The 27,780-nt window shown below is 41.8% G+C and overlaps 2 protein-coding genes and 1 non-coding gene across 9 annotated transcripts; 1 reads left to right on the forward strand and 2 right to left on the reverse strand.

Annotated features, from left to right (window-relative positions):
• Window positions 1-610: 610 nt before the first annotated feature.
• Window positions 611-13,366, reverse strand: eef2k (eukaryotic elongation factor 2 kinase). Of its 7 annotated transcripts, XM_085416799.1 has the most exons (20): window positions 13,025-13,360; window positions 12,187-12,446; window positions 11,649-11,714; window positions 10,737-10,837; window positions 7,537-7,597; window positions 7,416-7,453; window positions 6,509-6,680; window positions 5,796-5,945; window positions 5,572-5,704; window positions 5,357-5,484; window positions 4,670-4,874; window positions 3,854-3,912; window positions 3,553-3,630; window positions 3,270-3,326; window positions 3,003-3,068; window positions 2,357-2,488; window positions 1,955-2,143; window positions 1,742-1,866; window positions 1,401-1,579; window positions 611-1,190 (listed from the first exon to the last, which is right to left on the reverse strand). In XM_085416799.1, exons 2-20 carry the CDS (start codon window positions 12,433-12,435, stop codon window positions 1,081-1,083), a joined length of 2,298 nt encoding a protein of 765 aa, XP_085272925.1. In that variant the 5' UTR covers window positions 12,436-12,446; window positions 13,025-13,360; the 3' UTR covers window positions 611-1,080. The 7 variants fall into 7 exon arrangements, with proteins under 7 accessions (XP_085272925.1, XP_085272921.1, XP_085272920.1 ...); XM_085416795.1 differs by lacking the exon at window positions 3,270-3,326 and having other exon boundaries at window positions 12,187-12,475; window positions 13,025-13,365; XM_085416794.1 differs by lacking the exon at window positions 3,270-3,326 and having other exon boundaries at window positions 13,025-13,357.
• A 716-nt stretch (window positions 13,367-14,082) lies between these two features.
• Window positions 14,083-14,164, forward strand: trnal-uag (transfer RNA leucine (anticodon UAG)). The gene has a single exon. It is a non-coding gene; the product is annotated as a tRNA-Leu (tRNA).
• Window positions 14,165-14,511: 347 nt separating this feature from the next.
• On the reverse strand, window positions 14,512-19,058 carry tha1 (threonine aldolase 1). Its single transcript, XM_085416801.1, has 7 exons — window positions 18,696-19,058; window positions 17,403-17,486; window positions 17,228-17,316; window positions 16,957-17,142; window positions 15,837-15,974; window positions 15,542-15,734; window positions 14,512-15,276 (listed from the first exon to the last, which is right to left on the reverse strand). Exons 1-7 carry the CDS (start codon window positions 18,982-18,984, stop codon window positions 14,969-14,971), a joined length of 1,287 nt encoding a protein of 428 aa, XP_085272927.1. The 5' UTR covers window positions 18,985-19,058; the 3' UTR covers window positions 14,512-14,968.
• Window positions 19,059-27,780: the final 8,722 nt, after the last annotated feature.

Raw genomic sequence — 27,780 nt, forward strand, 5'->3', positions numbered from 1 at the left:
TAGCTACAACAAAAAAAGTGCACGTCGTACGTACGTCATCTGTTTGAAAACCTCATGTTTATTTTGAAAAAATTACTCTTGCCATTGTGGTCAATTAAAATATACTACAGCTTAATCTTTTTCTTAGTTGACCATCAAAATTTTCTTTCAAGGGATTTGCTTTGCCCATGTGGGCCACTGCATATTTCTTGTAAGCGGATTTTGGGGGCTTCTTTCTTTGTTGGACCCTCTCAGTTCATGATGTAAAACCTGCACTACAGCAGTTTACAGTTCATCACAGGCATGAAACTTAGCGATTCCAGATTATACCGACCAATCTTCCTCTTCTCTGAGGATAATAGTATGGGTCTTCTTCCAGAACTTGGCAAAGTGGTGACATATCTCTGAGCTCCGGGATCAGAGAAAACTGCAAAGAAAAACAAGACTAGTGAGCTGAAGCATTTACTTGTTTTCTTTTGTCCCATAACCAATCTGACTGCAAATTAACTTATTTTAGTTAATGGTGCAAAAAACTAAGGTAAATTGTTTCTGTTATGACACTCACAAAACACCCTCATTTTAGGTTACAAGAGTCCTTCCACTAGTTAGAAAAATCACAACAGGATCATGATTGGTAAAAAGAAAGGCAAACTTTTATTTTACAGTTTCATATTCCAAGCACTTTTCTTTATCACACATATTCTCTTAAACATAAACATGTTAACATCTGCGTCAAAATAAGTAAATCTTTTTTTGATAGGTCAGACCTTTTCATTCATAGAATCACATTAACTTAACTCTAAAGGTTAATATAGACATGAAATGAAAGAAATGAGGAGCCAGGAAATCTAGCTTTACAACCATACAGAAAGAATCCTGAAGATAAAAGTCTGATGCTGAATGGCTCAACACACACCAAACGCGCACACAAACAAACCACCAACACCAAAAAAATCTGTCATAAAAACAGTAATGTAAACTGAAGTCATTCAGGTTTTACCCAGAATGTGTAAAAAAAACAAAAAAAGAAAGAAAAACAGCCACACATCAAGTCTCGTGGCCTTTTTGGAGGTTAAAATAAATCTCTTTTATGTTGTGGAGTTACTCCTCCATTTGTGCCCAGGCTTCTTCAGCTTTCATGTAGTACTGGTTAGCCAGTCGACCCTTCATGGCCGCCATGGCGGCTTCTGCAGCTTCAGTAAAAAGGTCACCTGCAGGAGAGAGACAGAATGAGATGTTACAGGCAGTCGCTCCACTAAACAGAAATGAACCCCAACCCCACGACCATCATGTGAGACTAAAGCTTCTCCGTGCCACAGATCAAAATCACAAGCCCTACTGCTTCACTGGGAAAACGGTCAGACAGAAACTGGTGTACGATTTCTTGAAGTTAAAATTCTGCACTCGGCATCGGGTTGAACCTGCTCTCTGTGGGTCTGCGGCGAGGTTGTGGCCTCCCTCCTGGTACATCTCTGCCTCTCTGGCCAGCAGAAGGTGGCGAGGCTCGTCCTGGGTCCCATCGAACTCTCCTCCTTCGTCGTAGTCCATCATGTTCAGCGCACTGTTGTACCAGTGAACCGCCTCGGCCCAGTCCTGCTTTCTGTGAAGGCGAAAGGATAAAATGCTTTAAATCACAAATCACCACCACTTAAAAAAAGCAACTGTAAAAATCCAACCGGCCACAAGAGGGAAGTACTATCAAGCAAAGGCAGGATTCCTACGTTTTACCTGAAACATCTGCTTTGAATGAACCTTCACTCACCTGTCAGCAGACAGACCGACTCCAGTATCAAAGGCTCTGGCCACTATGATCATAGAAGATCTGTCGCCAGCCTCAGCAGCCTGCAGCAGATACTTGAAACCTCTCATCCTGTTTCCTGCATTATCCTGCCAACAACACACACACACCAGAATATAAAGCCACCCTGTGAAGTTAAGCTCAACAAAAGAAAGGAAAATAGATGGCGCACAGTACCTCCAGCTCCATGTCTGGCAGTATATGATGAGGTAGCTGCAGACAGCACTGTCCCAAAGCTACGATGGCCTCCAGTTCTCCACACATGGCAGCTCTCTCCAGGTGGTACATGGCCGACTCCTGGTCCCATTGTTCGTCCTTCTCGCAGAAACGACCCGCTTCGTGGTACCGGACCATAGCCAAGTGGACCTGGGTGGGAGATAAAGAATATAAGCGCTTGAAGCATGCAGAGCTGCCTCATTGTGTTTGGTTTGCGATAGGAGGAGTTTGGACTGAACTGAATGCTTAGAATCAAAGAAAGATTTCAAAAATTGTAACAATGTAAGTGTTTTTAGTGTTGGTGGGACCAGAGTTAAATAGTGGCACGGAAACATTAAATTAACTAATGTTTCCTCCTCTTACTTTTCCAAGAATCGACTGGCCGATCTTCTTCTGCAGCAGATTGTTGAGTCGTTCCACCTCGGTGGCCACACAGGAAGGTCGGTGGACGTGAGCGCGGGATGAGTGATAGAAGGTCCACTTCTCCTCGGTCAACTGAACAGAAGCAGGCACCAAAGATCCAAGAAAGAAGAAAAGGACAAAAAAAGTTACCATCTGATATTCACTGCAAGAAATATATTATGGTTGAAAAGTCACACTGCAGTCTCAGAGGTGTACCCATCCAGGAAAGTCTGCTTTGAGCTCAGAGATGGATGAGTACATCCCTGTTAATGCAAAAGGAGCGCACATACAGACACACACACAGTTATAGAAGTGAGAATAAGCGGGATGGCAGAGCAGGCGAAGGTAAAGGAGGTAGATGGTGTTTCAGTTCCAAGTATCACTTTTTATCTCCATTTGTATTTTCCAATTGTTTTCGTTCACTAAATAAATAAAGCAGGCGTCAACAGGAAAATAGCGACAGCGAGTTCAATCCACACAAATCGGAACCGTTTGAAAAGCAGAGCCATCATGCTGGAGGCAAACATTATGCTTCACGGCTAAAAAAAGACTGCAAAGCGCTGCACAGGGAAACACCTGGCTCAGGAGCTTCCATGCAAATAATCACCCATTCGTTGTCAGGAGTGTTTGAGTTTAAGTTCGCAGAGACTCTTGGAGGAGCTACCATCTTCCTCTAGTGAGGGGAAACAAAGTAGGAGGAGTGGAATTAGAGGAGAGGTAAGGAGGGGCTTTCATGGTTAAACAAGTGATGGGAAAACAAAAGTAAAGATGATGTTCAAAGGGAAATTAAAGTAGGGTTATTTGATTAAAGTGGTGATGATGATGATTATGAACGAGGTGAGGAAGGGATTTAGGGATATTTATGTTTCTTTACCCGTCTGACACTTTCCTCGTCCGATTCTGAATATTGTCTGTTGTAGCGATGATGGATCTATGTGACAATATGACACGGACTGTAAAACCAGCTGTCACGAAATCTAACAAGTGTTGAATAAGTGCATCGACGGGGCATGATGAAGCTCATTTCAGGTAATATGCAAGAGGACGTTCACAAACTGGATCCAAAAGCGGGATTTGGATCACAGGAAAAATACATTTAATGATTAACTAAAAGCTTCCTCTGTCCATTTCTGTTGAGCAGTGACAAAAATCTTTACCCCGTCTATGTGGTCATTTGGGTCTCCTTCACTCCTCCTCTCGCTCGGGTAGCCGCTGTCCCCGCCGTTTTCTGATTCCTAAAGACAAAAATTAAGACAAGAATTTCTGATTCCTGGTGGTAAACTTTTGTCAACAAGTCAGCTACACAGATATAGTTTTAAATAATGTAAGTAATGCTGTTAATCAATGTGAAGCTTGGGGTTGGGGGAGTGATGATGCAGCGCTCTTTGTTTTTTTAAATGTGCTTTCTTTCATTGCTTGTGCTGGTTAGAGCCACTCTCACCATCAGTTTTTACTTACCCTGTGTTCGCTTGTGTTGCTTATTCTGTCGTGTTCATACATTCCGATAAAAGACGAGCCTGTAAAATTGAAATAAAATGCAAAACCACTCACCACTTTAGCTCCTCAGTATGTAAGCTATGTCTGAATACTTGTGTATCTCAAGATATCTCTAGATACCTCTGCTAGCAAATTTCCAGTAACATACAATGACATAAATGTCTATACTAATCTGTCTACTAACTCGACATGAGTACTGGCAACGCTGAAATCCTCCTTCTGGCTAAAAATAGATTATTGGTTCCTCTTGTTTTGCACATGTGACCATGTCACTGTCAATACTTTGTCCAAGTACTCTTAGTGCACTTTATTTATACGTAGTCGTCAGTGTGAATGCTTTTATTCATTCAAATTAACGAGAAAATGGGAAAATACCAGATCTGAGAATGAATCACAACATGGACTGTATATGAAAGATGGACATGTTACTGCCATAACCTGCCATACTAGCAAGGGGGATTCCTCTGGTTGTAAAAAACTTTCCAGTTACATAGAAGTCTCTGCTCACATGATTTGCGATCTCAGTAAACACATTCCTGATGGGTTTAAGAACTCTATCACTACTTTTAAGCTTCATTTAATAAATCAAATAAAACATGTGGTTCTAGTTAGAATCAAATAGAGCGATGAGGCAATTGATTCACGTCTCGCTCGTTACATCCCTTTTTAAAATACCAAGAGCTTCATGACTGGACTTTGCTAACTACTATGTCCATTTTTATATATACAGTAACATTTTCTGTGGGTCTTGCTTGCATTTACTGATTGCTAACTTGCCTATAGAGCCAGCTGCAGTTGGGGGGGAGCAGGGAAGGATGAGAGGGGAGCAGGGGATCGATTCCATGTCGCTCATGCTCTCATCTGCAGACGAGGTCTCAGACAGGCGGGATAGGAGCGGAGGCGCCCGGCTGGCCGACATGGTGCGAACACGAGGAGAACCGCAGTGCTCCTCTGAGCCTCTCAGCACAGTCTGGGCTGACTTCTACAATGAGAAAAAAAAAAAAGGAAGAAAGATGAAAATAAAAAGAGGAAGAACTCAGAATTTCTCTTTCTTTTTGTTCTCTGCTCTTTTAAGCCACAGACCAACATCTTCTACCAGGATATAAACTTTCAGCAGACATTCATGCCTAAATATGGAAACTGTGAGCAAAGTGAGATACAGCTGCAAGCAGCAATGAGGAAGCCAAACAGCTCAGCAGAACAAGTGGAAGAGGAAGCTTTTGTGAGTTTGGCTTTCCAAAAGAAAGAAAAGCAAAAAACCCAAACTGGTCCACACAGGAAGTGATTCGCTCTCACACCACTTTGCTACTGATGGTTGTTTGTTTCCAGGTAATAAACCAACCAATAAGTATAGGTAATAAATATAACCCCCCCCCCCCAAACTATTCCTACTGCTGCTACTTCTACTTTAAAGGCTGCTGATTTCAGCCCCTAATATTTAAAGCATGATTAAAACATAATTACGAGCAGTTTGTTGGTGCCGTCCAGCTGGGACATCTCCGCAGGGGAAATGTCGAAAGGCGTCAGGCCCATGCTTTTGCAGATCTTGTTACACAGATGCGAGTGGAAGAACAGGGCCATGCCTCGCACACCTGAAACACAGGTGTGATCAGGTTGAAGCTTTTTAAACACTTACTGATCTAAGTTTGTAGCAGCAGTTTGCTGAAAGGTAAGCATACCTAGATTTCCGTCTCCAAAGTCGGTCCCCTTCGCTGTGTGGATCTGAGGGTCGGTGTAGAGATCGCCGACTCCCTGGATGTCCACCACGATCAGCTGGTGGCCCGACCGCTCAAAGCTGAAGTGACTGAAGGCCTGACGGAGAAAAGAGGGAAATTATATTTGACTGTGTCTTCAGCTTGTGTCTTTAGCATGTATTCATACCACTCCACAGGTGACCACTCACCTGTGGAGTGAGGCGGATGTTGTTGTCCCTGACAAAGCCAGAATTGGAGTTGTACTTGATGTACTTGCCCTCGATGTAATGCTCCAGGTGGAAGAGAGGTTTACTGGGTCGGTTTGTCATCTCCACCACACACATCTGCATGATGTCCACCTGAGGATTTAAAACGGAACGAGGATTACGAGGCATCATCTGATTCTGATACTGGGGGGTGAGGGTGATAAGAGATGACAGGAGGCAACTTAAGATAAGACCCGGATCTTTTAAAAATATTGGTAAATGTACAAATATATACCTGCAAGCGAAAACTGAAGGCTCCAGAGTTCACTAAATGCTCCGTTACAGACAGTTTTTTCTGGTCTTGGCTCTGTATGGTGTCACTGAGAGCCGATATCCCTAATATGGTCATCTCTGAAGCCCCACCCACCTGCTGTTCAAGTCTTCTGTTTGTGAGGGGCAGCCAATCATAAGAAAGTTAACTCAAAGTGGGAGCAGCTAAAGGGTCAGCATAAGATAATAAAAGGAAAATAATTTTCATTTAATTGGAAATCACATTTGAGTCTTTTCTCAACCGCTTATCCGAATAGTATATAAATATTTGAAAAAAAAGAAAGAAAAAAAAGAAAAGAAGCACCAATCAGAGGCCAGTACGTCTTCCCAAACTCTTTCTGTTGACTTCCCCTGATTTTATCGATACCACCTCATTTCTCCCGTACCTGTTTGGGAGGTCGGTGGCGATTGTACTCCTCGCCCCAAAGTTTGGCCTCCATCTGCAGCCTGACGTCCTCAAAGTAAACATTTCTATCCACCGTCTCCATGTAACGCTTGGCCACATAGTTGGACGCCGACTTCCAGTTGCTGCTGTGTGAGAAATTCGACAACTTCTTCCTGCAGGGTAAACGGATCACAGTAAATCTACATTACTTTAAAGATAAAGAAACTCCCTCGCTGCTTTAAATCTTAATAAAAATACATAAATAAAGCCTTCTTCATAAATAATAGATATCAGATGTGCCCCAAGTGATCTCAGGTCACAGAAGAAAAACTGATTTAAATCCACATGTGTATAAATCCAAGAGGAAAAACATGCTTCTTTTTTAGGACCTTTAATGTTTGCGCTGGTGGATGCTGGGAGATTTATTTTTAAACGGAAAATAACTAAAGTGTGTGTGTGTGTGTGTGTGTGTGTGGGGGGGGGGGGGGGGGGGTGTTGATTGATGGCTCTCTTACATTCCCAACATAACAGACGATTGACCTTTAACAATTAGAGTGTTAGGCTTTTTCTCTGGGATTCTGCAGTGCCATGCAAAAGCCAGTGCAGCCGTGATGGCGCCGCCCACTGCGATTTTAACCAATTAACATCCAGGGAACCAATACTATGAGAAAGAGTTAAAAATGAGCTCCATGTCCCGCCACAAGAGACTTCACAGAGCCCGTTTAGCGTGTTTCTCAGAAAATAATGAACATGTCAGCTGCTGCTATCCTGACAGAGAAATGTGAGGAATGTTGACCTGCGCTGCTTTCTAATTTAAGTCACACATTTTCCTCTGTTTTGTTTACAAAGAGACCAGAACGTCATGAGGGCAACAGTCATTAGATAAGAAGCGATGAATATAGACTCACGCTCTGAAGCACTCCCTCATGGCCCCTTTCCCAAAAGGCTGTGAGAAACAAGACAAGGGGACATAAATTAGATGAGAGAGAAAGACACTGTGAGTTCCTAAAGTAAAGTGAGGTGTAGTACCTGTGTACCCATCTTCATGTGGATCTGGTCTTGAACCCATTCCCCTGTAACGGCATTGTACCTGTGAAGATGAACAGCTATATTAATTATCTATTTAATTACATACTATTAAAAATTTAAAAGAGGATTTGACATCTATGTATTTAAAAAAAATAAAAAAAATAAAAAAAAATAAAAACCTCGAATACTTCAATCTAACCCAATCAGAATGTCTGCATTTGAAAGAGGCAGCAGGATTTCATGAGTGAGCGACTCCAAAATAGTGTATATAGAACGGGTGTAATTCTGAGAGGTTTTGAGTAGTTTTGAGAATAGGACAGAATAAAAAACAGTATCCAAATTTTTCAGGGAGATTTGAGGGAGATATGACCCATTAAAAAAAACCCAAAAACGAACAAAACAGTAAAGCTACTTATTTCTGCAAATTTTTTTAAACTTTCAGCATTACGATTTTACATTATTTTGACAGTTGTAGATCATTTTGTAAGGTTTTAAGAGAATTTAAGACACAACAGTCCACAGCAGAAATGTTGTATAATGCATAGCAAATGCAGTAATTTAAAAAAACAAAAAAAAACAAAAAAAAAAACCCGAAGATGCGAGGATCGCCGTTTTGTTTTGCAAAACAAAAATCAACTATAAACTTATGTTTTTTAACATGCGAATAATATGAGTTAACAACATTTAGGCTTTTTAACGTTTAAAGTATTAGCAGCTACTAACACGTTGTTCAGCTGACTTAACAACGTGCACAGCACTTCTGTGAAGAAGTGGGTTTGGTGATAATGTAAAACAGGAACACTGACATTTAGCTTCTGTAACCTCTGCTGTAACCCGATGTGCACCTCCCTGTAAATATAACTATTCATCACACTGGCAGACTGGACAGGAAAAAAAAAATGGAGGTGGACATTTCTTTTTAATAATTAAACGAACAATGAACTGAGAAAAAACGTGAAAGTAGAATAAATTTTAGGTGTAGCCAAATCTATCAGCGTCTGCTCGTCTCCCACTGGTGTAAATTTCACTGAGCAGCTTTAAAGGATTCCAAAAGCAATGAATACTCGCTCATGTATCTGCAGCTGCCCGTGTATGATCCCCGCCTGAGTGTACTTCAGCTCTGCAATCGTGTCTTCTTGCTGTGACACATCTGTGGCTCATGTTTTTTGTTGTTTTTTTTAGTCACAGAGCAGCACGGCTGTGCCGGGAGAAGATGTCCGTGTTTATTTTCTCAGATTGTTTTCCACCTATTACTTTGTTAATCATTCACAGGCCCATCGCCTCGCTGACCTGCCTTTTTGAAGCCATTCCCCTCCCTCGATCAATAACCCAGCACACCGAGAAAACAGAGATAAAACTATTCATCACAGAAGTTATTTAAGCTTCTTACTTCTGTTCATGTTTGCCCAGTGCAGTCTCTCCATCAGCAGCCCATTAATTATTCTTATCAAGGAAGCACATACAAGCATCGAGTTTCCTTTGCACACAAAAACAACAAGGAGAGAAGAATGTAGCAGGGAGGGAACGACTTTTCATTTAAGGTCATTTTGACCTCTCTTATTCATTTTGTTTAGGACTGACGTTATTTTGGAGTGGAGGGAGTTGACTATAGTGATATAAATGTGGGTGTGAACACTATCAGACAGGATCAGACTGTCTGTTTGGCCCGTCTGGGCGTGTGTCCCGAGTTAATGTATGCTGGATGTACTAAAAGTGCAGCTGCACGTCCTAAAACTCTAAACTCTATTTTTCCGCCCACGGAAAAACGAGGCCTGTTCCCTTTCCAACATCTAATCTCTGCTTTAGGAACGCAACGTACTATGACTTTCATCCCACTGAGTTCCTCCTGCAGGGGGGCAAAGAGGAGTGAGGTTACACGAGGGTAAAATTAGCACATGTAATGGGAGCATGAGGGCAAATCCCACCCCTGACGATCCCTCCTCCCCCGCAGTCAAATACAAGCTCTCCGTCTGGTTACGTAACGGGATTTTTCCTCCTGCTTTTTGTCCGCACCCAGTGAACTCATGTGTGCTTCTGCAGTTTGGACTGTGAGAGCTGTTCATGCAGCAGCCACAGGATTCTGTGGTCATAATATCTGGATGCACATTCAGCATCACACCCAAGTTCATGGGGCCAACAGACGCCAGAGATGTTTGTGTACAGTTAATAATAGCAGAGCATCACTGACCGAGATATGAGCAACAGAGAATAAATGAGGTCTGCTGTCGGTTCAAGACGAGCCCAAACAACTCATTGAAATGATTTAAAACTACTCTTTTTCATACTTTTACAGATATACACAAAGGCCGAGATCACTTTTTCCTCATATCTATAAAAATTGATGCTCTACTGCTTTTCATTTGCATAATAGGCAGTTATTTTCGGTGGAAAAACTAAAAAGAAGAAAACACTGCACACCTCCAGCTCACCACCAAACTTAACGACTAGGAGAAGAACATAAAGCTCTAAAGGGTTGGATATCTTCCTCAGCAGTTACTGCAGACCACAAACTGAGCCAAAGGAGGGCAAATATTACTCACATGACTGTCACATTTTTGCTGTATACGTCGATAAGCAACAGTATGCGAACATTTCAGTCATTTCAACTTCATTTAAAGCTTGTTGCACTGGCTCCTGAGTGGTTAAAACATCAGTAAATGCAGATTTAATTTGAATTTCCTGATTGACAAACAATGTTATGATTACAGACTGGCTGCATTTTAAATTTATTAGGTTAAGATTTAGCTGTTTTCCCTGGCACAGAACTTGCTTTTTGGGAGATATTACACTTGCATGCACAATCTGTAAAAGCAGATTTATTCACGTATGATTTCTGACCATTTGCTGAACAAAAATGTCTGTTTATCTCTGTAAATTGAATCTAAATCAACAGAGATTACGTTAAAAACATGATTTTGTATCAGTTCTGTTTAATTTTCTTGTATTCAGGCCAAAACCTCTTGGGTGGAGGGCCCAAAATAACCCCATTCAGAAAAATAAGCTGCACACAGCAATATTCTCACACAACAGGAAAAACACTGCTGAAATTGATGATCTTGTTCTGGTACTTTACATGCTGGAACAAGCCCTACTTAACTGAACACTTGTTGAAGCACAGTGTAAACACTCAAAGGGTCAAACAGAAGAGGTCAAATCTGCTGTGAAAGAGTTTCATCTTTGCCACAAAGTCAAAGTCAGACCTGTAACGAATGCAGGGTTCAGTCGCTATCTCCTCCAGGTGAAACTGCGCCCAGGGGTCGGGCATCGCTTTTGCCTTTTCGATAGCGTGCAGCCATGTTGCCTGGTAGAAAAACAAGACAGAGAAATATAAAGATCTTATGAGCTCGGGAGCAGAATAAAAGTCAGTTTCTCACATCAGGATTGCTCGAACACAGAAGAAAGAGGGGAAGCCCTTCCATGCAAAGCTGTTTAATCTGCACAATAAAAGCAGTTCTAAGCCAGTCTGTTCTCTTTACTCAACAATGCATGCATTGTTTTTTCTGCAATTATTATCAGCTCTCAAATTGAAATCTATAATGTCACGATTTCTGCATTAAAGGGCTCTCCCTCTCGATTTAGGGAGTCAAAACAACCACGTGGCTCACAACAAAGCACACAAACATGAAGCAGACACTGAAAACAAATACCACAGGAGAATGAAGCCATGGTAAAATTATGAGTGGATTTCTGGGCTGTAAGGTCGCCGTAAATAAAATAATTTACAGCTACCTTAAAGTGAACATGTGCAGTTTTCAAAAAAATAACTTGAATCAGATGTCACGAGTAAGCTAAATCTGTTAGCAAGTAACCCAAGCCTTGGCCCAACCTACGCTGCTCAGCAGCACGTCCTCCTCGTGCACCACTGCTCACAGTCCAGCAGATGTCTTTCTATTTAGAGTGAGGAAGGAGCAGCACTTATGTTGAAGAGGAACAGGCGACACATGTTTATCCATAAAATAAAAAATAAAAAAAAAAGATCCGGGAGGGATGAAGTGGTTAAAAGTAAAAGCAGGGAGAGGCAAATTGAAGGGCAGAGTGAGGAGCTGGAGGCGTGGATGGTCAGTGGTATAAAAGGGAGAGAAGGAAAAACCAAGATTTAGATCCAAACATACCCGTGCACTCTCAGACAAAACCTTGTACGATCGATGTCCTGCCACTGTATCTGTTTCTTTTTCGTTCTATGCAAAAAAAAACAAACAAACAAGAAAACGGATCCTTTATCATCAACAGGAAATGTATGCAACATCACTTTAGATAACATTAACAGCCAGGAGGCTCTGAAACAGCAACACCACCGCCACACAAAAATTTAAAGAGCCGCGCGCACTGAATCGAGCTTTTGTTGCAGCTCCCTGCTGATGTGGAGAGAGAGAGAGCCGTGTTTACACACATCATAATCACGAGGTGAAACCGCTCTCTGCTGCTTCCTGTCAGAAAGTACATTTAAATAAAAGGTGGGTTGACCAGCGCTTCACTCGATCAAACACATAAACACACACGTTGAAATACCAGACGAGCCACACAGAACGTGTGTGCAGGCATGCGCGTATCATCACACCTTAAAAGGCAAACAGAAACATTGCAGAACTGAGAGGTGGGGATGATGCATCAGCACAACAAACTGTCATATCCCCACGTCTTATATCTCACCCTGTACATGAAGTTGGATTTAGGGAGCGAGTTTGACAGCTGCCGTGTGTAAACCAGGTTTTTAAGGTGGCTGCACACTTCTTTGGCCGAATCGTCCAGGATGGGGCAGATGAAGTGGTCTTCGTCATCATCCTCGCTGGCGTTGGACTCGCTGAGGGAGGATGCTCTGTGTTTGAGGGCACTCCGCTGGGCAGAGGGTCTCTTGGCGCTGCCATCCTCCTCCATGCTGAACATGAGTTCGTCCTCCATGGTTTCTGTTGCTGTTTTGACAACAGAGTGTGAGAATGGACTGGAAGTAGGGAAAAAACAGTCACATGCAGAGTGCACAGTCAGGGAACCAGGTGACAGCCATGTTAGTGTATGTCCAAAATAAGCATGGATCATGGCTGCACAACTCTTACACCAAATGTGAGGACTTCAAAGGGGGCCAGACCTTCACATTTGAGTTACAGCCATATATTTCATTCAACAACACACATCATGGGAGCTCTAAGTTATCAGTAAGGCTACCAGCAATCAAAAGCATTTCCATTCATTTTATCTGTGTTATCTAGCAAGTCAGTCGGTCCTTCTGTAATCAAAGGTTACTGTGCTCTGAGAGTTTAAAGTAGGAGCACAGGAATGCACACTCAAGAACATGCTTCTGCAGGTTCAATGTGCCCCCCACGTTGTAAAACATCTAGCAGCAGCCATTCCTGTTGTACAACTACAGCATGCAGCAGTGGAGTTTCCTACAAAGAATCATCTTCTAATTTAATCTATCGCGACCTGCTGTTAGATATGTTATAGTAAAAGTATTAAATGACCAGCCAATGAATAATCGGATGTAAAGACACACCTCTAATCCCTCAATCTTGACAGACTGTGACAGCAAATCCAGTCACCTCGGTCTTCTTCCGTCTCTCGGTATTGGTTTGCACTTAAATAGTCAAGGCTCCAGGAGCAGGAGTTCACCCCTCCTCTGAGACCAAAACAAGAGTGGATGCCTCCTAGTTCTCCGTGGTATCCTCAAGGTCCGGGACGTGCCTGGCGCAGGGCTTTTGTTCTTGTTCCGTCCACCACGGCGAAGGCTTCCCTCCGCACGTATCGCAGTGTTCTCTGTTGGCCACGCCCCTGCGTCCTGCTGCGTTCAGGACGGTCGGAAATAGAATTATAAATCGGAAATGAGTGTTTAGCGGTAAGGAAGAAAAGACTTCTGACAGGTCTCAATTAGATCTGGCAAACAAATAAAAACAGCGTAAGTAGCAGTAGTTAAAATTATTATCGTACAGCCAGGCCGCAAAAGCAAAATTGTGTACTTTCACAGGAGCATTTGACAGTACCACGAGCAGAACCGTTTGTACCGTCCTCCAAAGTGCCACTCCAAGCAATGGTTGCCTAGCTAAACAGGCCACGTGTGGCAGCACGGAGGTTCATCGGAAACTTTACGACCGCACTTACATGCCATTTAATAGCTATCGTGCAGGTGACAAGCCAAACATCCTTGCAAATATTTACTTGTTTAACAGGGCCCCAAAATGGCTTTAGCTACCTTAACAGTGGGTTGGGAGTACGTTCTTTACGTAGCTTGCCATCACCAGTGTGTGAATGGGTGGGTGATTGTGTATAGTGTAAAGCGCTTTGGGGTCCTTAGGACCATGTAAAGCGCTTTGGGGTCCTTAGGACCAAGTAAAGCGCTATACAAATACAGTCCATATACCATTCTTTAGCTCTTATTAAAAATATTAGCAGTGCCTTATCCGTCCAGGGCTTCAGTGATAACTACAAATTTATTATGTGCTCGAAGAAAGTTATTAGTATTAGTAGTAGTAGTGAAACTACACCATCAATGGTATAACGTGAATAAGAACATAATGTTTCCCGTCATATAAATATGTGTCTGATGTGTGGTATCACGGTAGCGTGGCCGAGTGGTCTAAGGCGCTGGATTTAGGCTCCAGTCATTTCGATGGCGTGGGTTCGAATCCCACCGCTGCCAGATCTTTTTCTTGCCTTCTTCACCACGACAAGTATTGACATATCGAATATCCTTTTTCTTTTTTGGTTATAAAAACCAGATACCAGAATTGATTTCCACTTTTTTGTTGTTGCTTATAGTCATAAAAACTCGAGGTCTGATATTGTAGTGCCATCTTGTGGCCAAAAACAAGCTTTGAGAATTTTGGAGGACACCTTAAAACAGACAGTCACCCACCACCAGGACATTTGAATGTTTTTTTATTATTATTTCTTTAATTTCTGATGATTTGGGCCTTTTCTGCACCACTTTATGATGATGGAAACACCTGTGAGTAAATAAGAACATACAAATGAGGTGACAAATGCTTCTTAGAAGCTTCTTTCATGTTTTTATTATTGCTTTTATTTACATTTGAAAAAATAAAGAAAGTCAGCGGTAATAAAAGTTTCCAAATTTGTTGACAGATTTCTAAAGTTTGCTGAAGTTTAAGCGAGTACAGAAATATGGGTCATTTTCCAACAGAGTCCTCAATATTATATTCATTAATATAATATAAAGAATGTATAGTAATGATTAATATAAATTCTTACAGAGAGCTGCACAGTTAAAATGGACGAAGGTCTTCATCATCTGTGCCCTTTGTTGTATTTGCACCCATCTCTTTAATAAAAGATAAATCATAAGGGCGCAAAATAAAATTCAAGACACTGTGCTTAATTACATTTAACAGATTCACATGCTTGTAGAAGTGTTTGTCCCATTTTTCACAGTCTACATTACTCTGTAATCATTCTAAGATTAGGTTTCATCCTGACTTGGGTTTCACTGGGCCCTGATATTTTCCATCACATGCTGAGAAACCACAAACTGCATTTTCTGGATGGCCAGCTGAGTGTCTTCAGGAGAAATCCCAAGATGCCACACGGCCCTGACAGAGTTCCCAAAATGAGGGTACATGAGAACCTGTATCCCCTGCCCGAGTGCAGCCTCCTCACTCTCGCTAACCTGAGCCATGTGGTCACAGAACTCGCGGGGACTCAAACTGAGATCCTGCAGGCGGAAACGCAGGATATTTGTCTCCACGGCAGCCAAGTCAACAGCGAACAAGTTAGGATTGCAGTCGAGAAGAGCTGAGCGTGGAGAAGAAACAAGCTAATTACACAAAGGAGTAAAGTGGGAGCCAGTAAAGTATTTAATTTTCATTGAAGGGTATTCATGTAAAATCAGTCAAATTCCAGTAATTTGAGCCTCTAGAACTCAGGAAACATTCACTATATAAAGGTAAGATTTTGCATGGCTTCATTAAACATACTAAAGTTATTGCATAAAAAAACAGCAGATCCTGAGGAAGTCACGTGGATTGAATTTTCATGGAATAACCAGGTAGTTACTCACCTTGAGCAAACATTTTTGCATTGCTGTGATCCTCCTCCAGTCTTCCAATCATATTCTGTAAGGAGAGTTTTCCAGCTGCTGCCAGTATGCCAGCCTGCCGCATTCCCCCACCGAGTGCTTTGCGACACCGTACCGCTCTGGATATGAAGTCCTTGGGTCCAGCCAGCACGGTACCAACTGGGGCGCCCAAACCCTGATACACACCCAGGATTTTGATTGTTACATTAATCCAGTTTCACCTTGGTTAAGAAGAATCTTGACTTTGTGTGTGTGTGTTTATATACTTCAAACCCACCTTGGAGAGGCACACACTAACAGTGTCTGTGTGCTGCAGTATGGCAGATGGAGGCACTCCCTGAGCTACAGCGGCGTTCATTACCCGGGCTCCGTCCATGTGAACGGACAGACCATATCGATCTGCTAAAGCACGCACCTTAAACATGGAAACAAACCATCCAAACATCACATCATTAAATTTTTAATAAGGCACGAATCACTATTGCTTTTGCATCAAAATGTGGCAATCAGCATGACTCTGTAAATAATACATTTCAATGGGAAATCTTCCTGCCGGAGACTACGAGTCTACAACAAAGTCTCCGGGGATACATCCCCATGGCAACCAAGAAAAGGTATCTTTAATAATAATTGAAGAAATTTAATTAACAATGTATTTCAAATGATAACCAAATGTATATGACCCAAACTGTGGTCTCTGCTGCGAGCAGTGAAATGATTCACGCCACCCTACGTCCGTACTACTTTGGCTAACACGCTGTACTGAACAGGGAGCACAAGGAGAGAACATATTTCTCCAATATTAGCTTTTCTGTTCTGTTAAATACAGAATTTCATTCAAAATCTTTACCTTTAAACACAAAGTTCTAAATAATAAGACCCCATCATAGCCTTAAGACCTCATAGTATCTTATCATCCCAGTGGAGCACTTTAGTTTCGACCTACAGGGTTTCTTGAAGTTCTTGGAGGCTGTAAAAGCCTCTCCTGAGGAACCAGCTCCTGCTTTGAGTTCAGGTGACAGACAGACACCCTTTCTATTTTTAAGATTAAACTTAAAACTTTCCTTTTTGAAAAGGCTTATAGTTGGGTCTGGATCAGGTGACCCTGAACCATCAGTTAAGGAGCTACTTTGCTGGAGATCTCAGGCAGCACTGTGTTAAAATCAGGCATGAGTCACCGAAAGCACTGCATGGGCTCAGGAAAATTTCTAGAAATCACTGCCTATGAACGTTGTGCCGTCCACAAATGCAGGTCAAAACTCTATCAAAGAAGAATCCATATGAACACATAATCCAGAAACACTGACATCTTCTCTGAGACAAAGCTCGCTTAAATTGGACTGATGCAAAGTGGATCTGGGGTCAGACTAATCAAAGTGAAAGTCATGCACACACACCTCCTGCAGAAAAGCCAGAGGTAGCACACGTCCCCCTTGAATGTTGTGCGTGTTTTCCACACATACGAGCCGTGATCGTGGGTAATGGGGGTCTGGGTAACCGTGGCGTATCTTTGACTCCAGCTGCTCCAGGTCAAACGTCCCATCGGGGAGCGTGGTCACCGTGGTGGAGTGCACGCCAGCCAGCTGTATCAACACAACAAATACACACACACTCTTGTCTAGTTACAAAAAAACCCCATCATAGATGAAGCTGCTGCGGCACACTCACCTGAGCACTACCTCCTTGCTCGTAGATGTGTAAATGGGACAAGTCCCCCACGATTACCTCGTCGCCCCGCTCCCTGCAGTGCACCATCACTGTTGGATGAAATGGAGGCATGTTTGCGACCATCCAGGACTAGTTAAGACTAATTCACACACTGCCAGGTGAAAGCAAAACTGACCTGCAATGAGATTACTCATCGTTCCAGAGGGGACGAACAGGGCGGCCTCCATCCCGAACATATCTGCTGCGATTTTCTGTAACTCTGCAGACATCACGCTTTACGTTTGAGCAGCATTTCACATACAAAAATGCAAAGACTTTAGAAGACTGCAGTGCAGTAAACCATTTCTCTAGTCATGGTTCAAAGGACAGAGAGGATTTTGTCATATAGACTGCAAAGTCAGCATAAAGACCTTTGTTTTACTTGGAGAGAGTTTTGTCTGCATGATAGTTGATTTAAGTGACTTTGAACGTGGCACAGCTGTTGGTGGCAGACAGGCTGAAACTGCTGACCTGGTGGGATTTTCTCACACAATGATCTCTAGAGTTTACAGAGAGTTGTCTGAAAAAGAGAAAATGTCCAGTGAGCAGCGGTTCTCTGACTGAAAATGCCTTGTTGGTGTCAGAGGAGGTTTTATTGTTTGGAAATGTTTAGTTTTAGTTGAGTTCTTATCAGTTTCAGTGATACTTTTCTTCTTTTAAGTATTTCTGTATGGAAGGCTTAAGTTAAAGGCAGGTTTTAGGAAAATGATCCAAAGTTTCAGGCAGGCACCGAACTGAAAAAGACTAAAATGAAGGATATTTTGTCTATATTTATATTTTATTTTAGTTCATTTTCCAAGTTCACAAACCATTTCCGTTTTATTTTTCAAAAAAAACAAAACAAAATTAAAAAAATTCTTTTAACTAAAGTTTTTTTTTTCACACCACAATCAATTTTTAAGTTGTTAAAAAATGTCGCAAAATAGCAAATACGACAGAAATTAAAAGTCATATATGGAAATTTTTAATGTAATTTATTTATTTATTTATTTACAATTTTTACATGGTTCAATAAACTTTCCATTTTTTAAAAGGAATTTTCTGTCAATAATCTGATCATTTAAAAAATAATTAATGTAAAAGTAAGCCACACAGTACTTTTCTCGGGAATAGCACACGTTTGGGATGTGACCACTTTATAGAAGAGAAGAAAATAACTTTTTTTCTTTGTCTGTTGGTGTCTTGGTTGATCCTCCAACTGTGTGGTTAATTTGGATTACTGGGTAATCCTGTATTGGATAATCCAAGTGACCAGTGCTTGAATATGGAAACTATGGTCTGCTATATATTATTAAGAAGTAACTAAGAGGTACTAAACCAGCCTGGTGCAAATATAAAAATACACACAGACCAGACAAGGGGTCAGTTATAATTTAAAGAGAACAGAAAACCATTTAAAGCAGAATTTAACTCTTTCTTCGACTCTAACCGTTAACTGTCGGGTCTTCTCCCATCACGTCGTCTCCTACCTCGGCCTCCGCCATTGCCTGGCGCATGGCCGGACCCGGCTTGGTCACCGTGTCGCTACGGAGGTCCACCACCCGAACGTGGGCCGCCCTTCCGGGTCCAGCGTAGCTGGGCTTTCCAGAGTTGTAGTATCCCCTCGTGGAGCTGCATCCCAGCACGGAGCGGAGGGCGTTTTGGGCAGCGAGCGGTGCCACAACACCTTGATGGATGAATTTAAATAAAAGCCTGCAGGAAGATGTTTTTAACGCCATAATGGTCCCTTCTCAGTCATTTTCACTGTTATTACCGAACTTTGTATCGGTGGAGCTGTAATCGATAATCATTGACTGCAAGGGAAGTTAATGGATGACCTATAGGCGCATCCAAGTGCGCAAAGCGGCCTGGACCTCAAGATGGCGCTAAAATTCCAGCAAAGATTATTATTATTATTATTATTATTATTATTATTATTATTATTATTATTATTATTATTATTATTATTACACACGTGTACACTCGTTAGGTTAGTCCTGGTGAGGATGAGGGGCGCGTGAAAGACATATAAACTGCATTTTATCTGAAGCAGCTCTGCTGACACTTTGTGCTTGTTAAGCACAAAAGAAAACTGAAGTTTGTTTGATGGTCTTTTCAAACTCAGCCCTTTTCTTTTCAATGCACTTTTCAAACCGTGAGCGGTCATTTTAACCACTGTTCTGTCAGGTTCTCAACATTATTTCTGCAGGGATGCGTCTGCACATTGCGCTGTCTCACTTCATGTGAAAAACAAGGGTCACATATGCACATCTACTTTATGTAACTGCATTTTTTGTCTTTTTTTCAGTTTTTGAATTATTTTTGATAATGTGTGCAGAGAAAATATATTGACAGGTGCCATGTTAAACTGCACTTGACCTGTGATGATTGCCTTCCTTGCTTAAAACATGTATGACGTTGTCTGAAGAGGATGAGAGACGAAACATCTTCATGAAGCTTAAAGAAGTCCAGTTATTTTCTTTCCAAGCTCATAGGACTATCATGATCTGGAAAACCTACATTCATGGGTCTGACTTGACTTCATTTCCTTGATTTCTGATGCATTACTTTTTTTCACAGTGGTTTAAGATGCAAATGTCGTTTTTAAGTAAAGGAAAACAAAAAAATCCAACACCAGGTGGCAATTCAACCACACTTGCCTGCTTGTTTTCATAAGTAACATTACTGCTTCTTTCATGTTCTCACTGAGGGGGGAAATGCACGTGTTTCAAATAGTCGGGGTGGTGTGTTTCCTTTATGCTCATAGATCTAGATTTCATGGAACACAGGAAACGTATCGCCTGCAACAAATGCATTTTTTCTCCCAATAAAAACATGAACCAAACAGAGAATGTATTTAGCAAACCATCGGGGCAGTTGATACATTTTTATCATAAATTTATGCCATAAATCTACACAATTCCCCAGAAGTCAAGGAAATTACAAAAATGCCCAGGGAAAGACCTGATCCCTGCTTATGAGTCTTCCCATTACCCAAAAATCTACGCCCACACCTTCTTCTCCTAAGAAATCTGCCTGTATGTTCAAAAGCGTTCACAGGGTGAATCAGCAGCCTAAAAAAAACTTTTTTAAAACAGTGTTTATATTGTTTGTAAAAGACTTATGAGGCTGTAGCTTGTGGTGCATATATTGTCCTAAACTACACAATAAACTGAGCTTTACAGGCTTCAAAAAATGACATTTATTGGGAGGTTATTTTACAAGATTACAGGTCTGTCCCTTGTATGTGTAGTTTAGTTTTGTTCTTTATTTTTCAGGCTCCACACACAAAAACACTGATTTGATAAAAAAAAGTCTTTGAACCACATTTGGCTACTAGATCATTTCAATCTGCAGTTCCTTGGAAGGTAGCACACACAGTCCCACACACAGATGTTAATTCTTTCATCTATAACACACCTCATTTAACAAGCAACCTATCCCATCAGTTTATATTTTGCATGACATGGAAAGATATGAAAATCTACACCTTTTCAACTCGTTCTGGATTTGGGGATTGTGCAAAGGCAACGCTTCTTTTAGGAACAGTCGGCCCCTTTCAGCTGTCGTCATCGTCTCTAAGTAAAGTTGGAGGCATAGCGAATGACTTTAAAGCCAAGAATGTGCATTTGAGTGCAAAATTATGTTCTCAAAATGGAATATTTTGTGTTTAATGCAAATCTCACTGCAATGGTACTGCTGGGATTTCTTATTCAGAACTTTTAAGGCTTGTTTATATCTTCTATTTACTATAATTTACACAGAAAGAACTTTTTAACAGCTCTACACACATAATGCTGCTTTATCTGTGACAGACATCTAAAATGAATGGGTGAAAATTAAAGTTATTTCACCTGGTCTGTGAGTTTCTAATAATAATCTAAAAACAGATCAGTCGTGTCCTGTGTAGCACACATGTTGAATTTGAACACATTTGCCTTGTAACTCTCAGCACGGACCGCAGTTTGTCCGGCATGTGTTTCATAAATGTGTCCGTGCACCTGTGCGCGTTTATCTGTCTGCTCCTGTGCCACTTTGCACGATTTGTTTACGTCGTGTTGTAGCCACGAATACTCTGAAATAACTATGACACCTCAAGATTCTTCAAGGGTCACACACCCACTTTGGACCTGACCTTTATCCCCACGCTGAGCTGAAAGGCTGAATCTGACTGGCTGAGTCTGACTGGCGTGACATTTACAGTCCAGTGGTGTGGTGGATTGTAAGGACCCTGAAAGAAATGTATGTTTTTAATATTATAGGCTTTAATTTACAAGTAATTTGTAATTTATTACTAATTATTCCACCATCGGGCATCTTATTTTGAGTGATATTTTCAGATATTTCAGCAATCTAAAAGATTTGGAGTGTTTCTGAATAAAATATTTTAGATATCCCACATTTACAAGTAAGATTGGTGGCGTTTGCGTGTCATTCTGTCTGTAAATGCGATAGCTCGAAAGGTTTTGAGCTAATTCTGACAAAACTTTAAAGGGGGGGTGTAGACTGGGCTTGCATCCACAAGAGAAATATCATGTCATGTGACCTCTGACCTCACTTTTACATTTTACTTCTGCTTTTCTTTCAAGTTGACCCCAAAATGTGTTTTATTTTTAAAAATAAAGTATCATCAAAAGAAAGAGAATGAGCTGCCCGCAGTATAAGATTAAATAATGAGCTCAAGTTATTCATGACCACCTATTTACAAATCAATAGCTATTATCCATTATCTACATACTGTTTGTGTAATCAAAGTAAACCTCTGTCATGCTACCATTAATGGATTTTTACTGCACTACAAACTTCTACAAGTAGGTTTAAAAAGAAAAAAAAAACCCAAAATGAATGTTTACAAAATAAAATACTATTCCTATTAAAGTAAATACTCCCCACAGAGTGGAGGTTTGCACTCTTGGATTACTTCATCGTAATCTGTGGTTACAGAGTCAGCAGATATTCTAAATACACCTGCCTGAAGTTTAAAATTAACACAACGAAAATAGGTTTGTAAGAAGCGACATACAAGGATTGGCTAAATAAATATAATTTTACTCATATAACCTTTTAAAAAATGTTCCTTATTGGATAAAAAAGTATTGAAAACGATCCCGTCTTCGTTTCACTTTCTAAACTAACTCCGTGGCTTGAGTGTTGAAGCTCCGGTACATTTCCACACTGGTGCTATGATGAGGCTCAGGCCCAAACTACACTGGCACCATCCTGTTTTTTATCTGTAACAAAGCCCCAGTTCCGTCACATCCCTGAGACTAAGTCAATATTTGGAGGTGAAGGTTTGTGGGAATTTCTCCACCGCTGATCAAAACTGGCTGAGAGGGAGGCGCATCTATTGCAAAGCACCTCTCTCCTCCCTGTGACACTGAGTTTTGCTCTGTGTGCTGCAATTGTTAGGGCCACATTTGCATTACAGGCACCAGCGCCCTCCCTACCCCCACCCTCACGCACATTTCCCACTCACACGGATGGGCTTACTGTCTTTTCTGATTTTAATCACCTGATAAGGACCCCAGTGTGTGCCATCAGCTCGGCACTGTGCTGTAGTCAAACTTAATAATGCCAGTAACACAGCCAGGTTTTATGAGCCATAACCAGTCATCATTAAAAGTCATTAGCAAACATCAGCCTTGTAAAAAGGCCGCAGTCGGTCTCGAGAGCCCCACAAGAGCCATGAAGAGAGAGAGATAAAGATGCATCAGTAAGCAAGACAAGCAAGCAGTGATGGATAAGTGTGATAAGACAAAGGAAGTGGGAAATGTCCCGAGTTTTTACGGGATCCTTGTTGGCACCGCGCTCTCGCATTCTTCTCTGCGTGTGCGCAGAGCTGCGTGCCTTTCTCTCGTGTTTTGTTTCCCTGCGAGTGCCTTCCAGCATTCCTTGCCTGTGCATGAGGGGGAGAGAGTGGTGTTTTGGATAAAATATTGAATTAGAGAAAAAGAGGCAGAGAGGGAGAAATGAAAGAGAGGGAGAAATATTGACTCCTTCTGGGAAGGAGCGAGACGGCAACGCCTTTCCAATAACCATAAACCCACTGGGCTGAAAATAGATGGGCCGAATGAATAAACGAATGTGTTCATCCCACATGAGCTCTTCTCTTTCACGGACGGCAGAGGAATGGAGGTGACCCCCCTCCCCGACACCACAACAACCGCCACCACCACCACAACAACCTCCTTCCCTCTCTAACTATCTATCTATATCTCTCCTCTTTCATTTATTCACCATGACGAGAGATATTAACTGGAACAAAACAGGTGTTTATGGGAAGCCGTCACTTGAATGATGTCTTTCAAACACACACAGACACACTCTCACTCAACACATACCTCTTTCTGTAAAGGTGTCGACATCAGTGCCTGTGAAACAAGAGTAACATCTGTTTCACATTTCACACTACTCCCCCCCACTTCATATGTCACGGGCCATGTGGACATGCTTTACTTCACACACACACACACACACACACACACACACACACACACACACACACACACACACACACACACACACTCCTGTTTCCTTGACTTTAGAGGACATTACATTGACTTGCATTCATTTCCTGGAGACTTACCGTAACCAGCACTTTCCTAACCCTTATTACCGAAACACTAACCAAGGCTTAACCCTTAAATCTAATGCTTTCCATCGTGGGACTTTCTTTCTGTCCCCACTGGGGGACTGTGTAAACAACCTCTTGTCCCCACTACGCAATTTAAAAAAGAACATGTTGCTCTTAGGAAGCAGGGGGAGCGTGATGGTGTAAATTCTTTCTTTCCTTTTTGTTTTTTTTTTTCTAAGCATTTCATTGGGGAGTCCTCTTTTCTTGTTTCTTTTCTTAAAGCGTAGCTTCTCCCATTTCTTCTCTTCTACCTCCCCTCTCCCTGGTGATTTATCACCACACAGTTCCACTCCGTGCTCAAAAATACACAGACAGCTGAATATTACAGCCATATGCGACAGCTGAACATCTCATTCCTGAACTGTGGGCATTAATCTGCTCCTATATCTGGTTTACTTAGAAGGGTTGGATTTGCGGGTTCAGGCACTGATTGTTATGTGGTAAGGTCCGACTTGTAGGTGTTAAATGGACTTGAGGTCAGTGCTCTCTGTGCAGGCCTGCTCCGCTAAACTTGGAAAACACTTTCTTTTAGGGGGCCTGCATCCTATGTGGGCAATGATGTGTTGAAACCTTCCCACAAAGCTGGGAGAACAACATAAAATATTACGGCAGTCTGAAGCAATAAGAGCAAGTCACTGGGCCTGAGGGGCCTAACCCAAACACTGTACAGGGGTGTCTGCATGCTTTAGTCCCATACTGTTTACTTTTGGTTGTATTTGCAAAGTTTTGAGATGTCCTGTCTCCACCCTGGTTCTACTGAGAGAAATGGAATTTAGTTTGCGGCTGAAAAATGACATCTTAAAAACTCAAAGTGCATCACAGTTTATTTCCAGAGAACTCGCTGTGAACAGTTTTCATTGGGAATGTTGTCGTGACCCAATGAGTACCAAAGAAAACCCTTAAAAGTGAAGCCCATTGATTGGATTGTTTCCACCGTAGCTTAAAATTGACATACCTTATCCAGAAATGATGATGTAAAGAAGAAGATATCTTAGATTTTCTGTGTTTTGTCATGGGTGAATAGTCACTTCATGCATTGTGGTGAGGATAGTTTGACAGTGTGAGACGGGGTTAACCAGACCATCAAGATTACCCACTGTAGTAATCAGCTGCAACCACTATTGCCTGTGTGTTCTCATTCATCTGATCCTTCATTCAGCTGCTCGCCGGCTTCTCGTTTCAGTCAGTCATTTCTCACTTTGTTCATTCAGCTGTAATTACAGACCCCGACCAGCCTGCACAGTCTCGCTTCCGAGAACCGTCGCGTCGCTCTCTTTTTTTCCTTCTGCTTTATTCATTTACCAGACCTTCAGCTCACCCCTCGCAGCGATCCTGTCACCCTCCTGACCCTCTTTTCACTCCTCCTTCTCCTCAATCTCCTTTCCCACATTGCCCACTCCTCGCTCTCCACCTCGCTCGCTGGGAAGTCATGTGACTTCTCTGAAGCTGAGCCCTATAAACCAGCAGTACTTGGGGGGCTCAGTGTCTATACTGCTCTGTGATTGGCTCTTGCATTCACACGCTGTTCACACACACATACACACTGCAGACCCCCTGTGTACCTCTTTCAGGAACAAATGTGATCCTTCACATTAAGGAGTGGGGGTGCTGCCGTGCATCTGTGTTTGTGTGTGTGCAACGGTCCCTTTTGATTTTTGGTGTTTAATGAGTGGGAACTTCTCACAAGGTGAAATTAAGTATGCACACACATAAGCCCGAGCAGTGCCATTTGTTTTATGTTGGGGGTGTGCGTGCTGCAGCAGGCCAGTGGCTGAATGGAGTCGATTCAGAGGGCTCGGCATTGGGGCTTTTTTAATCCAATTGGATCATTGTTGAGACAAAACAGAAGAGCCTGTCAGCTATTGGCAGAAAAGTGCCACTGTTCATATTCAAACTCCTCGGTTTGGATTGAAGGCTCCTGTCGAGTTTAATTTGCAGTGAGAGCCTGTAAAATCTAATGTATACTTTGAAACGAGCCACAGAGAGTTGTTTTGGGCTTTTCAAGATCCCAGGTTTTTATCCCGCTCTGATATTCCATCTGGCACGGCTGGTGTAGTTTCAGGAAGTGACATGAATGGTTAATGATTTGAATCAGTGTTGAAACAACACTAAAGAGAGCTGATAAAGAAACAAAGGAAATGTCGTTGATGGTTTAATGCCTTATTATGTAACTGACTGACAGCCAGAGGCTGACACCTTTTTGCACACATTTCCTTAAGCTGTCAGTTCATTCTCTGCAGTGCGTGTGTGTGCTGGCAGGTAAGTGCTGGTTGGTCCACTTCTTTTGGTTCAGACTTAAATCTCAACAGCTTTTGGATGGATTCCTTTGAAATCTTCATCGAGAAATTCACAATCACTGGAGGATCAATAACAACTGCTGTGGTGATCCCCCTGCTTTTCCCTCTGTACCACTGAATGAGTCATTTATCCCGTGAAGCGCAATATCTGCATTTACAAAATGAGTTGGCATGCATTTTTGTACAGATGTTCATATGCCTTAGAGGATCGATCCTAATCACTTTGGTGATCCCGCTTTTCTGAGAGAGCTTTAGCAATGACACATTTTTGGCTCCGGTGCTGCATTTAAAAGTCCCTTGCTATTTTCCCATATTCCATCTACTGCTTGCCGCTTTGAGTGACAGAAGAATGAAAACCATAATGTGCATTACATTTTCATTATTTTCTTTGAAAAGTCCCATAAAGAATTCAATATTTTTGTTTGACTACAGATATCAGAACTACGTCTTTGTTCCACCTTAATTTTGGTCTTTTTAATCTCCCAAGTTTTTCGCCAGGGACAAGTGGTCTGTTTTTGTTTGTTCTTTTGTTTTTAACTTTATCCCCATTTAATATAGAGAGCACACTTCCATGAAAGATGAGGACAGGCCAAGTCCATGAGGTTGTCTGTAAAACAAAGCCCACTTAAAAACTGCAGTTCCTGGTATGGCCACTTGAGGCTACCCCAAAAGGAATCCCTTCAGACTCCCCATAAAGAAAACTACTGAAGTTTAAAATTTGATCGACAAGTGTCCTGTCGCAAGCAGCTGTAGTGAATGACTGACTGTGCTCCTGTTGCATTTTAATAATGTTAGCTGATAATTGCTTGCAAAAACTTTGTGCTCCGGTTTTGGCAAATTCGAATCTAGAAAGCGATGCATAACTGGGAAACCACACCTATCTCTTCATGCCTTGTTTATATTGGTTATGTGTCATGTCTAAAAAGAAGCATAATTCACTATATGCAAATTGTGATGCCAAGTTTGAGAGACTGCAGAGGCTACGAAGCACTAGAATGGCTAGGGATGAAATTTTCAGGTATAGTAATGATTTGTTTGCCATATTATCATTCAAATATTCACACGCTAGCGCACCACCTAGGTAAATAACCATTTGCACAACACCCATCGTTTTCCCGTACCAACTGCACTGATGCATATCTGTGCAAACAGCAGTAACTAGTATCTATGTGTCACGGTCCTGGGTCTCCTGACCCAGCGTTTTTAGTTCTTTGTGATTTTTGTATTATTGTACTTGTGTGTGATTTATTCTATGGCTTCTAGTTTTGATCCCTTGCCCTTCATGTCTCTCTGTGTCCCCTCTGTTCTGTGTAATTGTGTGTCTTTGCATGTTTGAGTTTCTTGTTTTCTGTCACTCTGCATTGTGCATTATGTTCTCATGGTTGGTTTTTTGTTACTCTCTCTAGTCTAGTCTCTTGTGTTCCCAGCTGAGTATTTCCCTGTGTATTTTGGTTCTTAGACCTCTGCCTTATGGTTTATGTCTCTGTATTTCTTAGTTGCTGTCTCCACTGTGTCAAGTTCGCATCTCTGTGTGATACTTCCTGTTTTACTTTGATGGTCCGTGTCTCATGTGAATGCGTCCTGCTTTGCTTGTCTCGTCAGTC

Source organism: Rhamphochromis longiceps, linkage group LG8 (genome assembly GCF_057381845.1).
Source record: "Rhamphochromis longiceps isolate RC_006_pf linkage group LG8, R_longiceps_female_GT1.1, whole genome shotgun sequence".
Taxonomy (NCBI): Eukaryota; Metazoa; Chordata; class Actinopteri; order Cichliformes; family Cichlidae; genus Rhamphochromis; species Rhamphochromis longiceps.

Bases quoted from the DNA above. Each gene is read 5' to 3' on its own strand.
- tha1 (XM_085416801.1), bottom strand. From the start codon at position 18,984: ATGGCGTTAAAAACATCTTCCTGCAGGCTTTTATTTAAATTCATCCAT. The intron at 17,143-17,227 runs GTGAGTGTGCCG...GTGTTGATACAG, and splicing joins AGCAAGGAGGTAGTGCTCAG to CTGGCTGGCGTGCACTCCAC. The intron at 15,735-15,836 runs GTGGGTTTGAAG...GGTGTGTATCAG, and splicing joins TTAGTGTGTGCCTCTCCAAG to GGTTTGGGCGCCCCAGTTGG.
- eef2k (XM_085416799.1), bottom strand. From the start codon at position 12,435: ATGGAGGACGAACTCATGTTCAGCATGGAGGAGGATGGCAGCGCCAAG. The intron at 6,681-7,415 runs GTGAGTCTATAT...TTTACCCTGCAG, and splicing joins ATGAGGGAGTGCTTCAGAGC to GAAGAAGTTGTCGAATTTCT. The intron at 5,485-5,571 runs GTATGCTTACCT...CCTGTGTTTCAG, and splicing joins CTTTGGAGACGGAAATCTAG to GTGTGCGAGGCATGGCCCTG.